This window comes from Orcinus orca, chromosome 15, assembly GCF_937001465.1.
Source record: "Orcinus orca chromosome 15, mOrcOrc1.1, whole genome shotgun sequence".
Classification (NCBI taxonomy): domain Eukaryota; kingdom Metazoa; phylum Chordata; class Mammalia; order Artiodactyla; family Delphinidae; genus Orcinus; species Orcinus orca.
The window spans coordinates 24,749,668-24,765,008 of NC_064573.1; the positions used below are offsets into that span (position 1 = coordinate 24,749,668).

General features: G+C 51.8%; 1 protein-coding gene across 6 annotated transcripts in view; it reads right to left on the reverse strand.

The window, feature by feature from the left end:
* The window catches only part of CTIF (cap binding complex dependent translation initiation factor), a 301,292-nt gene that overhangs the window by 171,058 nt on the left and 114,893 nt on the right, over nucleotides 1-15,341 (reverse strand). For all 6 annotated transcript variants that reach the window (XM_049697879.1, XM_033421376.2, XM_012531707.3 and 3 more), the window contains one exon: nucleotides 14,374-14,449. In XM_049697879.1, the coding sequence (XP_049553836.1) occupies nucleotides 14,374-14,449 (76 nt within the window). The remainder of the gene's footprint in view (nucleotides 1-14,373; nucleotides 14,450-15,341) is intronic.

Below are 15,341 nucleotides of genomic sequence, written 5' to 3' on the forward strand. Positions count from 1 at the left end.
CCCATCTCTAAATAAAGGCTGCCTCCACACACACACACACAAAACCAAAGGGGCTTCCCTGGCGGCGCAGTGGTTGGGAGTCCGCCTGCCGATGCAGGGGACACGGGTTCGTGCCCTGGTCCGGGAAGATCCCACGTGCCGCGGAGCGGCTGGGCCCGTGAGCCATGGCCGCTGAGCCTGCGTGTCCAGTGGCTCTGATCACCTGCAAAGGCACAGCATCACTGGGGGCTTTGCTGAGGTTTCTACCTTTGACGGTGAGGTAATGACACCACCCCCCCAAAACCAGGAACTCCAATCCCCAGGGGCTCACCCAGAGCTGTTGGCACGGCTAGTGCCAGGATCAGGTGCCAGAGTCCGGGGGACTGGGTCGTTCCTAAATCATTCAACCCTCTGCAAATCCCCATCCTTGGTTGTCAAAGAGGGCAAGATTCTTTGTCCACCATTTGAGCAAAATAATGGTAAAGAACAAATAAACAACCAAAATTTTGTCAGCAAATAGAAGGGGATAGGTGATGTCAATTACCAGAGAAATTATCAAGAAACTATTAAGATAGACAACACAACTGGTATAAACATGAAAATTGCTAAGAGGCTATATCTTACTTGTTCCCAACACTAAAGAAATGCCAATTCTGTGACACAGCAGAGGTGTTAGCTAACACTACAATGGCCAGCATACTGCAATATAAATGGATCAAGTCAATATGCTATATACCTTAAACTTACACAATGCTACAGGTCAAATATATCTCAATTTTAGAAAAAAAGAAAAAAACCGAATTTATTAAGAGCCAACTGCCTGCAAGTAGGTCCTCAGGCCTGGCTCTCAAACTTGAGCAGGCACCAGAATCACCCGGAGGACTTCTTCAAACGCAGATCGCTGGGCCCTAACCCCAGAGTTGCTGGTTCAATAGGAGGGAAGGGGAGTCTAAGAATCTGCATTTCTATCAAGTTTCTGGGTGATACTGAGGCTGCTGGTCTGAGGAACATACTTTGAGAACCCAAGGGTTTTCAGACCCCAGGATTTGGAGTGTGTTGTGCGGGGAGAGGCAGGTAAGTGTGGGAGAGACACGTGGGCATCCCAGTGATGTGGAGGGCAGCCCTTCTCTAGGGATATATTAAGTGCTCGAGGAGCCCAGAAAAAGCAAAAAAGGAAGTGGGTTGTTAGAGAGGGCTGCATAGAGAAGGTGACCTTCAAGGAGTCTTTGAAGAACAGGTAAATGGCAGGTAGGCGAATGTAGCCGGAAGGCCATTTAAGGCAGGGGAATGGTGCTGCTGGATCAGGACCCGTTAACTAGTCATAAGGCTAGAGCACAAGGCGGGAAGTCACAGGAGAGAAGCCTGAGAGGCCGGCAGGCACTGGGGTTAAAGGAAAGTCTGTGATTTTTCCCCATAGGCCTGGGGAATCATCGAAGGAGTTTTAAGCAGGGCAATAGGAAGTCTGGTAAAACCTTTACCTTTCTGGGTCTATTTGTCTGTGTAATGTGGTGATGGGCAGAAGGTCTGGGCAGGTCTTTTCCAGCCCTGACAAGCTGTGATTCCATGGGGGGAGGGGACAGGGCATGGTACCATCCAGTCAGTGGCCTCACCCTGTCGGCAGCCCCTTGCAAGCTCAGGGGCCCAATGGTCACTCACACTTGCTTGGTCTATCTGTCCATCTGCCGCCTCCAGAATCCTGGCCAGCCTGGGAAGTGGAGACAGACAGCTGGAGGTGTCACACACATTGCTAATCTCTCCTGGGCCCGTTCCCCCTCCCCCCTGGCTTGCAGAGCCAAGCGGCCTGGGACTGTGCAGCGGCTCACAATGGAAGGAAGAGGGTGTAGGAGGGAGGTCCCCGGGCTGACCCTGGTATTGTTCTTGGGCCAGAAGAAAGCTTCCTCCTGCCTGGCCACTGCAGTGCTAGAAAAGACGCCGGCCGGCCAGCAAGAGTCAGCGCGTCCTGGGGGGGGCGCCTGCCGTCGGGGCAGCCTGGGAGCCAGGGCCCATTCACAAACGCCTGCAGGAGAGCACGTAGCCCTGTCCGCCCCGCCCCCTCTGCCCTGCCGGCGGCTGCTCCCAGCGAGAGGAGCTGGGGTTAACGAAAATAACCGGGCTTCTCCGCCAGGAAGGAGAACGAGACCAGAAATGGCACCCTGGCTAATAAAGGAATAATGGATGCTTCACACCCTCAGCGATACCTTCCTCCTCCCCCGCCTCAGCTGCTCCTTCCACCGCCCAAGGACAGAGCAGGAAGGTGCTGGACCAGGGTGCAACCTTGTTGAACCGGGACTGGTCCAAGTCACCAGGACCTTCCCGAGACGGCTGGGGTGTTACACCAGCCCTGGAAACTGCTCTAGGAACAGATGGTGGGGCTGCACGTGGGGTAACCCCGCTCACCCTGGCTTTGGGGCCCCTCCTGGAAGGACCACTGGGTCACTGGGGTGGGTGTGTGCATGAGGGTGGCCCTGCCTCTGAGCGATGGTAGCCAGGGCCACCCCGCAGGCCAGCTTAGGGCCTGCTCTCAGCCTGGGCTCCTGGTACCTCTGCTGGCCTCCCCCTCCCAAGCCCAAGTCATTCCGGGGTTGGGGGCGGGTGGGTAGAGCAGCTCTTGCTGTCTGTGAGATGTCCTGGGCCCAGCAGAGGTCACGAGGGAGGCCATCTTCAGTCTGGCCTTGCTTGGGCCTGCTACTCCCCCACCCTCCCCCATCCAATTGATCAAGCCCTCTGTCCCTCAGCAAAGGATTCTGGGTATGGTCTGGCCCAAAGCAGGGCATGGACCAGATGACGTCTCTACTGGGGGAAGGTCCTCTTTTTAAGGGACCCTGGCCTGTCCCTAACGAAGCAACGAAACGTCCTTCCTCGGCTACTGTGGGAAGATGTGTACAATCTTAGGAATTCCTTAGAGGTCCCAGGAAGAGAGCGCAAGGATTGGTCAGGCCTTAGGATTTGGCCCTTGGCTTCCTAAATCCTCCTTCCATCATACATTTCTCTGCTCAAGAACGTTCGGTTGAGTCCCTGTTTGGTCAGGTTCCAAGGCCTTGAGCACCCGCACCGACTGCTCTCTCTGCTGTTGGACACGTCCCTTCGGGACTCCGGGACTCCCCCATTCTCTGTGGCCTCCATTTCTTCTGAACCACTGCTTGCTTAGTTCTGCAGCCCTAATGCCATACCTTTGCTTTTCTCTCTGTGAAACAACAGGAGAACCTCAAAACTGGCCTACAATGAAGTCCTCCAAATGCCCACGAAAGCCCTCAGGACTGGGATGGTGGGATGGTGGTCTGATTCATCTAGGACAATTTCACCGAGCAGGTGAAACTTGACATGGCCGTGAAAGAGCAGGGAGATTGGACAAGGGAGAGGTAAGGACACACGAGGTCTACGGGGCACACAGTCTTCGAGATCTCTGTCTTCGTAGGAGCTGGGGGAACACAACCTAATCTCTATCCCTCCGCCCGCAACTGCCGCCCCCAAATCACAGGAGGGACGTGTGGATGGTTCCCGTCTTGTCTGTCAAGCTCCCCAGTTCTGTGCTTGCTTCCAGGTGTAACTGAGCTACTTAGTAAGGCCACTTCACACCTGTAGAGTGTTTTTTGGTCATTATACGACCTGGTTTATATTGTGACCCTCAGCAAAGCCTTGCAATGAAAGTCAAACCCGTATATGATCCCATGTTACAGCTGAAGAAATGGGAGCTGGAAGAGAATCATTTTGGATGAACTCCAAGATGTTCTGCATGTAGAACCGAAGGCCTCTCGGATGACAAGTGAATGAACTTGTTTGTCACCTGTTTTAACTCTCAGGGCTTTTTTTCTGTTTATCAGTGTTTATCAATCTTTTCCTGTAAAGGGCCAGATCGGATATATTTAGGCTTCGACGGTGGTAGGGTCCACATTGCAGCTACTCAACTCTGCTTCGTAACACAAACACAACCACGGCCAGTGAACAAATGAATGGGCGTGGCCATGTGCCAATAAAACTTTATTTGCAGAAACAGGCTGGAGGGCTGGACTTGGTCTGCAGACCACAGTTTGCCCACCCCTGTCTAAGACCCTAACTGTGCTACGGATAATTGAGGCTGTCCTATAAGGGAGGCAGATGTTTCCGGGACGCCCTAGAGCCAGAAAGCACTTGCCACCTCCAGTCCCCCCTCCCTGCATTCTGCCCGCACCCCGAGACTGTGAGAACCTGGTCCAGACTCAGCCAGTCGCCCGCTTCCCAGGAACTTTCCTAGCTGTCCCCAACAAAACTCTTCATGCCCCAAATAATAATTTCTTGTAAAAATACTCCCAAACAACAAAAGTAAAAATAGGCTGGCCTCACAGCACACACTGCCTATGCCTTGCTACCTGGTGGTCTCAGACAGGAAACCATGGATCGAAGAAGTCCTGGTCTCCTCCTTTATTGTATGGGCACCTATTTTTATCCTGAGGGAGGAAGCACCGGGTGGGTGGGAGGGTGGCCAGAGAGCAGAGGGGCTCTCCTAGGTGAGCACCCCTGCTCAGAGCCAGGGCAGGATCTGGAGCCAGCAGGGGTTGGGGAGAGGCCCCTGGAAACCTCTCCGATTAAAAAAAAAGGAAAAACATCTCTTCCTCTGTCAAAGGTGTCAGTAGGGGCTCCTCTCTCCCTCACCCCACCCCCTCCTCCTCTCTTTCCATTTTTAGTGCCTACAGCAGTAGAGAAAAAAAAAAAAAGAAAGATGTCCATTTTCTTGTTCTTGCTTATTAAGGAAATGACATTCACCCCTAACTTGCTGTACGTGACTACAGTCACCTAGAATTAGAAAATGGTTTTCCATCACCTCTTCCTCCTCCGTCACTCCTTACAAAGGAGCGCCAGGCTGCCTGAATTCCAATCCCACTCCCCCATTTGTAAGCCATGTGATTTGGGGCAGGTATTTGATCTCAGTTTTTTTGTCTGCAAGATGACGATAATAGTAGTACCTATACTCCACAGGGCAGTTACGAGAATTCAGAGATGATACATGCGGACACATAGCTCAGACGGTACGCGATTTACGTGAGCCCCTGCGAAGGACTGTGGGGTGCTGGGGGTGAGTCCCTCTGGGATAGGAGCAAGTCAGGGCTCATTTAATCACTCACCTAATATTTAATGAGCATCTATATGAGCCCGCATGGAACGTAACATTCCAGTGGAAAAGGCAGACCACAAAAATAAAGCATGCGTGTGATGATCACTATGGAGAAAAATTAAGTGGGGATGGGTGGGAATGGAGAATACGGAATGGGGGTGACATCTGACCAGAGACAGCATCGTCTGTAAAAGGATATCAGTAACAGCACACCCTCCACAAGGAAGATGTGAGGATAAGTAAGATAAGAAAAAGAAAGCACCGTCACAGTTCCTGCAGCCTGGAAGGCACTTAGCCAGTGTTTGCACTGAGCTGCACTCATTCATTGCTAGATGCTCATTACAGGGACATTAGGAGAATTGCATGTCCTGGTTCACTGAAAAGGCAGCGGCCCCTGCGTTTAAACTCAGTCCATCATGACTAAGACAATGCCTGGCCCACAGAAAGATGCCCAGTCAATCCTGGTGGGCTCAGTTAATGAAGTCAGACCGGACCCCCCATGGGACCAAGACGGGACATGAAGCAGGATTTGTGGAAGGGGGCAGGCCTGGGGTTGTGAGGGGGGACTTAGTTTTTACATGATTTTGCTCAATAATCCTCATACCTGTGAGTTAGCATATCCTGGAAGTTCCAGAAGACTTGGCCACAGGGCTGGTATAGCTCTAGGGAATGATAAAGTCACTCCTTCCCGTCTGGAGGGCTGGGAATTGGGCTTCCAGCCGCTTCAATCCAGTGTGGGGCAGCCCCTTCCCACCAACCCTGAGTCCACACTGCAACAGCGCCACCTGCTGGAGGAACAAGGCTGCTCCCGCATCTGCCACCGTTTTTATTCCTCCGAGCACTCAGTGATTTTCATTCTGAAAGCTCACATGTCCCTCAGATTCCTGGCGGGTGGGGTGGGGTGTTTCTCACCTTGTCTTTATTCGGGGCCAAGCGGGTAAATGGGGTGCTTAACCCCAGGCCTCACTGTCCCCCTCCTTTAGCTGGTCTCCTGTCCTCACTCTGGGTCCCATGTGAAGAGAGTACTTGGGCACATCCAGGAGGCCAGAAATCCCACTCGACTTAGCCATGTTCTTTGTTCCGTGTGCGCGCCATGCCGACCTCCCATCAGTGGGCCTACACATCATGTGCTGCACTAAACTAGGTCAGTCACCAGAGGATCAGAGCAACGGGCCTGACCAGGTCAGGGTGAGCTCATAATTAACTGCAGACAGACACAGAATTTAGTTTCAAAATTTCCTAACAGGAAAACAAAATAAGTTGGGTTATGCAGTTCCCACTGTCAGACAAAAGACGGCAGGCGAAACGTTTCTGACAGAGAATTCAAAGAAAAATGATCAAAATGTGTCCTTTCAGAAAGCCTTAGGCAAGACATGAGATAACTCAACAACAATGTCTTTCAACTGGCCTTTTGTTTAAAACGCAGAAGCATCCAGGGCCGTGTGTGGAATAAAGACACAGTATTTCTGCAGGGGCCTGAGGAGCCACTGAGGAGAAACTGTTCAAGTCACCACACCTCAGGCGGAAGGAGCCCAGGGTGGTGTCTAGGCTGGAGGTCTTGGGCCAGAGGGGAGGAGAGGGGAGCGCAAGGGGAGAGCAGAAGCCATTCAGAATCGGTTCCCTTGTCTTGCACTGAACTCAGTCAAGTTTATGGGGCTCCATCAATCCCCTCAGCACCGCCTGCCAGCCCCTGTCCTTCCAACGGCAGAAGCCAGCACTCTGTAATTCTCTAAGCCCCACGCCGGCGGGTCTCTCCCCTGCAGGCCCAGGTGAAACCGTCTGGTGCGGGGAAGGCCACCAGCACGCCTCACTCCGAGGGTGAGCACCCTCCTTGTCTGTGCAGCTGACAGAGGCTTAATGGGTGTGCCCTCCTGGGAGCTGCCATGTGTTCCCAGGGGTGTGAGGATTGGAGGTGGGGGGGCGGTCCCTGGAGGAATGTCAGGCCTGTGCATGGCAGGGGACACCTGGACCAAACAGGTACTTCCTTCACTTGTGCGGCTGCCTCCTTCACTGCCTCATCTTCTCCCTTGTTCTGGGGAGAAGGCCTGAGCCTGGAGGGCCTGCGTCATTTTGGGGATAATGTTAAGCACCGTATCTGCATGCTGAGCACCAGCAAGGCAAGGACACCTTTGGCTGCTAGGGACAAGGGACCTCCCGTTGCAAATGTGACTGCGGAGTCTCCAGAGTGGCGCGCTGGTGCCCTCTAGTGGGAGCAGATCACGGCGCAGCCATCCGTCCCTCTGCACCTGCCATACCTGACCCTGGGGCCACCCTGGGAGCGGGATTACAAATGATGGGGGCTGGAATGTCCACATCACTGCCAATACGGCAGGCTGGCCAACGGCCTTCCACGGTTCACAACAGAGGTGCCAAAAATGCAGGCGGGACCCCCAGGATTCCATTCTAAGCCCAGTTGTATAGGTGTCAGCTTCTGCCCTGCCCTGTGGCTTCACCGCCTGAAACCATGATGGATGGCCTCCTGAATCCATGTTACCACGTTCAGGGACTCCAGCTGCCCTTCCCAATCAGAGCTCTTGGGGAGCAAAGCTAGCTTCAGCTCACCTGAGGCTGCTGAGTTTGGGGATGCTGCAATCTGGCTTCTGGCTGTCACCCAGCCCAGCTCACTCGCTCTTCCCCCTCAACTATCACTACAGGGAGGCAGTACTTGGGGACAGTCAACATCACCAGCATCAGCCTTTACTGACCAACTAAACGCCTCTTATGGGTGGAGAACTGTGCCTGGCGGATGTGGGTACCTACTGTCTGCCCTGCTGCCTCAGGTTCTTGGGTGGCTCCAGGGGCCTGAGTCCCAGCAGTGGGGTTCCTGGATTTATTGCCCACTGTGCAAATACAACCAGGTGGGACCACCAGGGATCGAGTCCTTGGCTTTGGCTGGAGGGGGCCGTGGACAGGCACCCAGGCATCAGCAGCTGACCTCTGACTGAGGCACTCCCACCGAGGACCACTCACTGTGACATGTGCCCCATGTGTGACTCCCAGTGAGAGACACGCTAGCGCTCCCAGAGATCTACAACAGGCATTAAGTTGGAGGCCCACAGGGGCCCTCGGCTCCTGACGCAGACATTCTTTCAAGCCCCAGGCTGCAGACACTGCATGGCACTGGAGAGGCAGATGGAGCATTCAGGGAGGGGACCAGACTTCCCTCTACAGGGACGCTGACCTGGGCAAGGCACCAGCGTTCGCGCAGGCGTTGATAGCTGCAACTCTGCTCTACTGTCATCAGAGCACATGTCTCATTTCTCTTCTAGACCGTGCCCCTCCTGGCAACTGTATCTCATGCAGTTCTCTCTCTCTCTCTAAAAGGCTGGTGCAAAGCCCCTGTCCATGAAGAAGAGTTAGGCGGACAAGTGAAGGAAAGGGGAAATCGGGGCAGAAGCACCCTTGCTGACCCGACTGCCTCTTTCTCCGCCAGTCCCTTTGCCCTTGGATGGGGTCATGGGACTAGTTCTGTCCAATGGGCTAAGTACAAATGATACTTCTGGATCAAAGCATTTGAGACCCAGATCATGACCCTCCAGCTCTCTCTTTGTCCCTGCCAGGGCCACCTGGGTACTGTGGGTTGAGATGGTAGGGCCACAGAATGGAATCCAACTGGACCTTTGGGCCCCTGCTTTGGAAAGGAGCTGCCCTGGAGGGTAGCTAGACCCTCCGCAGAAATCTCAGGAAGTGACAGATAATATCCTGTGTGTGAGGCCTCTGAGATCTGGGGGTTTGTTTAATATCATGCCATGGCCTATAGTATCTGAACACAGCAGATGATTGAAAAATTGTCTTGTTTTAAAAAAAAAAAGACATACGCCCCGGTTATCACACCAACAAAAGCATAATCAGGTTCATGTCAAAGTTCTGCTGGGAAATGATGGTAGAAACTCATAGGAAGAAGGATGGACTGAACGTTAAGACAAATATCCGCTTCTCTTCTTCTGGGTGAAAGAAGTGGAGAGCAGGTGGGCAACGAGCTTCAGGCCAACCTTCTCCCTGCATCCTCCTATTTTTGTTCCTTCCTGCCTCCAGGAGGGGAGGGGAGGCTCTAGGTTTCTTTCTTCTCCTCAAAGCCTGACTTCTGTCTAAGACAGTCCCTAGGAAGCCCACTCATCTCTGCTCAGGCCCTTGACGGCTGTGGATGGGCTGGGGTCCCCACGCTATGGGTGGGGCTTCCCTCCCATTCAGCAGTCTTCAGCTGGGAGCATGCTGTCTCCCAGATGTATTTGGAAATGGGAGGTGTTTTTGGTGGTCACCGTGACTGTCCTCTCCCCACTCTCCTCAGTGGTTGAAACTGGGAACATTAAATACCTGTACGTATTGGACAGGTCCACACAATTAAGATCTGTCCCACCCCAAATGCCAATAGCTAGGCTAGCTGACCCTGAGGCCCCAAGGCCAAACAACGGAACCAGCCAGCCCTGTCTAGAACACTAGGAAAATTCAGAAAACAAACACCCTGACGTGCTCTCTCACCTGACCTCAAATTCTACCACCAGAGATATATGTTTTGGGACCAGGAGGCCTGTTGGCCTTGTCCTAATGGTACCATATGAAATGCAAACACCCCAAAGAGACGTCAAGCCCTGAGCAAGATCAACTACAACTTTTCAACTCTTGTGGATAATTTGGATAAAACTGCAGATATTCTGTGGTGCTTTAATGAATACAGATTCCTGGGTACAATCAGTGGGTGTGGTCACCCGCCTCCAGGATGGCCCCCAGTGACCTTGCCCCCTGATATTCACACCTTTGTATAGTTCCTTCTACATTGTACCAGGGTTGGTCTGTGCAATCAACGTATAGAGCTTGTGGCAGGGTGAGAGGATGTCACTTCCCAGATTAGGTTAAAAAAGATTGGGACTTCTGTGTTGGAAGCTCTCCACTCTCTCATCCATGATATGTCTATGTCTGTCTATCTGTCTCTCTTCCTTCCTCCCTCCTTTTGGCGGAAGCCAGCTGCCATGATGTGACCCTCAAGCGGCTTATGGAGAGCCTCATGTGAATGAAGCCTTCTGCCAGCAGCCAGGGCAGAATCGAGTCCCCTGCCCTCTGCCATGGCAGGAAGCCACCATGGTAGTGGGTCCTCCAGCCCCGGTCCAGCCTTCAGATGACTGCAGCCCCAAATGACACCTTGATCACAGCTTTGTGAGAAACCCTGAGCCAGAACCACCTGGCTAAGATGCTCCCAGATTCCTGACCCTCAAAAACGGTGTGTGGTAACAAATGTTTATTGTTTTAGGCTGCTAAATTTTGAGCAACTTATTACACAGCAATAGATAACTAATACAGTGGATCTAGGGTAGGACCCAGAAAGCAGTAGATCTGCTCAGGGACTTGTCTGTTGGTAGTTTTCTGAGGGCAAAGCTGGTTCAAAGTGTTGGTGTGTGTGAGTATCAAAGCCCGTCCCCTGTGTGGATCCTGACTGGGCATGGAGACCAGAGGTGTAGGTTTCCACTCCCGGCACCTCTAAGAGCTGATGTCTCACGCAGTCCCTAGAGACCAAGAATGTTTGCTGATGCATCGTTTCTGAGAGAGAGAAAACCCTAGAATATGAAACCTGAGCGGGACCTTGGTCAGATGATTTTCAAAATCTGTTCAGTAGTGGAACCATATCGTCTAATGAAACCATTTGTAGAAGACTGGTTTAGAGACACGGGCTGAGCTGTTCTGGGCGAGCCTGCGTGGGGGTCCCCTCGAGCCTGCTTCTTCAGCCACCCCACTCCCCACTCCAGGAGCGCCCCTGAGACGCCTCTGGAAAATCCCAGAGCTTTACAGGTTGCAAACCTCTAATCTAGTTCAACTGTGTCATTTTACTGATGAGTAAACCAAGGCCCACAGAAGGGAGGTCACTGGCACGTCTGTGGCAGACGCCTATCCTTTGACTCTCGTGACCTCTGATGCAATCTTTCTGCACTCCTTGGGTTGCCGCTCAGGACAAATGCACAAGGTGGAGATGGGGTATAGGAAATAGCTCCCTCCCCCACCTCCTAAGAAAGTGGGGAGCCCCAGAGCCTGTCCACCAGCAGAGGGAGCTCCTCCTACGTGCCAGGCAGTGTTTTCAGTGCTTCACGTGAACACATGTGCTCAATCTTCCTGACAATCCTAGGACGTAGATACCATTATTATCCTATTTTACACAGGAGGAAGGAGGCAGAGCAAGGTAAGGAACCAGCCCGACCCCTTGGCTAGTCAGTGGCCAGGATGCCGTGGTGTCCAGACACCAAGCCCTTAACCCCTGCACTCCGCTGCCTCCCCCAGGTAAGGGCCTGGCTCCCTCTCCCTTCTAGCGGGAGTGAAAGGCCCTCTGTTGTGCTCCCCAAGGAGCTGGGAGGCAGTCACCCAACAGGAGATGTGGTCACACCTGTAACTTTTCCGGCCAGGATGCCCCAGGCTTCTGGCTCAAAGGCCACGGAGGGGTCAACACCTCTCCTAGGGCAGGGGGCTCCTCACCTAGGTCGGTGTCTCTCAAATGTACTTTTTCTATCAATCTCGAATGCATTTAGGGATGGAGCGATAGAGTAGCGATTGCTGAGCACTTTACCTTTATATTAGCTGTGAGAACTTAGTACAGATCCAGGCCAGAGGGTATTTCATTAGCCGACACTCTGTGCCTTTGACCTACACATCACGGCCTAGACCTTATTGATTATTTTCCTCTCAAGCATAGGAAAGTTGCAAGAACAGTGCAAAGAGCCCCTCCCCCCACCCCCATCCCCTCACTCAGGTTCTCTCTCCCTCTGGGGATCTACACACTCATTATCATTCATCTTTCTCTAAACCATTTGAGGACACGCTGCAGACATGAGCCCACATATCCCGCAAATATTCTAGCGTGTGTTTCTCAACAACAAGGACACTCACCTACCTAACCATCATATAGCCCCCTAAATCAGGACACTTCTAGCCAAGACACACTACTGCCATGGACCCCAATTCACATTCTCCCACGGTCCAACAAGGTCTCTATTTCTTTATGGTCCAGGATCTCAAAAAGGAATACATATTGCATTTAGTTGTCTGCGTCTTCAATCCCCTTCAATCTGGGAGATTCCTCAGTCTTTCATGTCCAGGCAGTTTTAGAAGATGGCCTTTCCATTTGGTTCCTCAGGACCAGACGCAGGCTGTGCTTTCTTGGCAGGAAAACCCCAGAAATGATGCTGGGCTTTCTCCGTGCAGCACATCAGGTGTCCACTCACCCCACACTAATGATGTTAACCCTGATCACCTGGTCAGGTTGGAGCCTGACAGGTTTCTCCACCATCAAGTCACCACACTTTCCCTTATAATGAGGTGAGCCCTACATGTGCCCCAGCCTGGTGCCTGGTGAGTTTCCAGTCTGCAAGGCAGGGAGGAGTCCAAAGAGAGCCAGGTGGTCTCAATGAGTTAAGGGGACAGAGTTCAAAATTCAGGGAGTCCAAGGCCACTAGAATTTGGAAGGCAGAGTAGCAGAGAGGAGAGAGCTGCACACAGAGAGAAATCCAGAAATTGCAGGCCCTTGGGTCTTTGGCTGAGCACCAATTTGTGCATGTATGTGAGGAAACTTCCAGGGCTGGTGAAAAGCTACCTGCAGCAAACTGATGGAGTAATCCCCTAAGATCACACACGGCTGGAAATAGTTTGTATTCCCAGCTGACATGGTGGAAATACCTCCTAGGACATAAAGCACGGAGTGGCAACCTCAGAAGGCTACTGACCCAGTAGCGGAGCAAACTTTGCTCTAAAGGCTTCCCACCTAACAAAGCTTAAAAAGCAAGCCTTGAAAGGATCAAACTCTTGAAGTAACTTAACTGTGTCCTGGAATAAAGTTCCAAATATTTTAATTAATAATAATAATATCCAACACCCTAAAATTCCTAATATCTTGCATCTAATATAAAATTACCAAGCATGCAAGGAAAAACACAAACCCATACCCAAGAGAAAAATCAGTTAACAGAAACAGACTGTGAAATGACATGGATGACAGAATTAGTAGAGAAGGACATTACAACAGCTACTATAAGATATTCCATATACTCAAGAAGATAGGAGAAAGCATGAGCATGAAGAGGGAGAAATGGAAGATAACCAAAAAAAAAAAAAATCCATAACTGAACTTCTAGAGATGAACAATATAATATCTGAAATGAAAAATATACAGGACAGGATTAACAGTAGATTAGACACTGCAAGAAAAGATTAGTGAACTTGAAGACATAGCAATAGAAACTATCCAAAATGAAACACAGAAAAAAAGACTAAAAAAAAAGCAGAGCTTTGGTGAACCATGGGAAAATATGAAGCACAGCATGCATATAATTGGAATTGCAGAGTGTGGGTTCTGGGGGAGGTGAGGAAGATAATGGCTGAAATTTTTCCAAATTTGATATAAACCTACACTGTAAACCTACAGATGCAAGAAGCTCAATAAACTCCAAGTGGAAGAAACACAAGGAAAACCCAGCCCAAGTCACATCCCAATCAGATTGCTGAGGCCTTGACTGTTCATTCTATTGCCTCCCATGAATAGGCCCAAGGCATAAACACTCAGCCAAAAAGTGGGTAAGTCCTGCAGGGAGCTGGAAGAGAAGAATGCATGCAGCTGACATAGCCAGACAGACTGGGAAGAGAGAGGAAAGCGTGATGTGGTGAGTGCAGTGCGGGGCAGGTCACGCGGGGCAGGATCGGTCATGGAGGAGGGTTTGCTGCTCCCCTCCTCTGCAGGAGGCCTAGCCTCATTCCCGGAAGCAGCTACACTCCTACGGCTTCTGCCCAAAGTCCAGCACCAGAAGCATCTAGGGACCTAGATTTGCTGTCTCTTTGCTGAGTAATCCTCTTGTCCTGGAGCCCGGCCCGATTCAGGGAAAGGAGTCCAATCAATGACAAAACCAGCAAGCACAGCAGACACCTGGAGGCTGGCAGGACAACTCCACTTTTCAAAGGCCTAAAAATAGCCCTGACCACATTTGAAACCATGACAGCCCTGCCAGTCCCACCGGAACACGCTGCAGGTTGCCTCACCTCAGACGTTTCAGGTCAAGGGACAAAAGCTTCCCAGTTTGCTGAGTTGCCAGTGCATGGGCCATTTCATCCACGTCAGGTCTGCCACCAGCACCTGTGGCACAGCTGAGCACAGGCTGCCACACACACATCACAGTGGGACACTTTGCACCAAGGCAGGTACCCACCCCGGCCCACCTACCACTGCAGTACATCCAGCTATACCCTGCAGGAGCAAGGGGCCAGTGAGAGAGTTTAGGCCCTGACCAGGCCGAGGGCAGGGGGAGGGGTGCTGTTGGAGACTCTGCCCCTATACCTACCTGCCAGGCCGGGAGGACCTTCTCGATGTCATTCAGGTTGATTCCATCCCCATCTTCCAGCTTCCCTTTTCCACACCTGGACCAGAAAAAACATAACAACACTGAAAGGACAGCTCATTCATGCATCCTGTCCAGGCCCAGCAAGCAGGAAGAGCAGGGGTGGTCAGGAGACACCAGGTCCTACTCTCCCTCAAGGCCGAAGAATCAGCCTGTCCCACCTGGGGGAAATGGCCCTGGAGAAGTGCTCTCCTCCCTCAGGCCTGCAACACAGGCCCTTCCTTGAGGACAAAGGACTCTGTGCAGGCAGGAATGTGGGACCTGGGGTGGGGCAGAGGCACTAACAAGGCATCCATCCCCTAGGGAGGTGAAGGATACCAGAGTTCCGCTTGACCTTTCCAGGCAAAGAAGTTAAGCTCCTTGCCAATGAACGCCCCAAAGCATATCACAGATCCTGCAAAAACCCATCATTTTGCCCGGTTACACCAAGGGGAAAGCAAATGAACAGAGAGATCGAGCAACTTTCTCAAGGGCACACAGGCCCCCAACAGGGATCCCTCCCTCCCGGGCCTGACTTTGCCAGTCCAGCAAGCCCGCTCAGATGCCAATGCTTTGTCTTCATGTCCTCTGTGGGCGGGCACACCTTCAGACCACAGGTGCTGACCCGAATTCACTGGCAAAGGCCCACACCTTCCACATATTTGAGGGTGCAGACTCTGGAACTGCAGGGCTTGGAACCCCAGTGGCATCACTTACTAACTGGGTGACCCTGCTCAAGTCACTTTCCCTCTCTGTAACTCAGTTTCCTCATTTGTAAAATGGGGATAATTACTAGCGCCTAACATCACAAGGTGGTTGGAGGATTAAATTAGTTAATGTATTGAAGTGCTTAGACCTGTGCCCAGCAGCTATAATAAAGGTATATGTAGAAAATATATTATCATGGTAAATACAGGCAATAATTCAGTAAA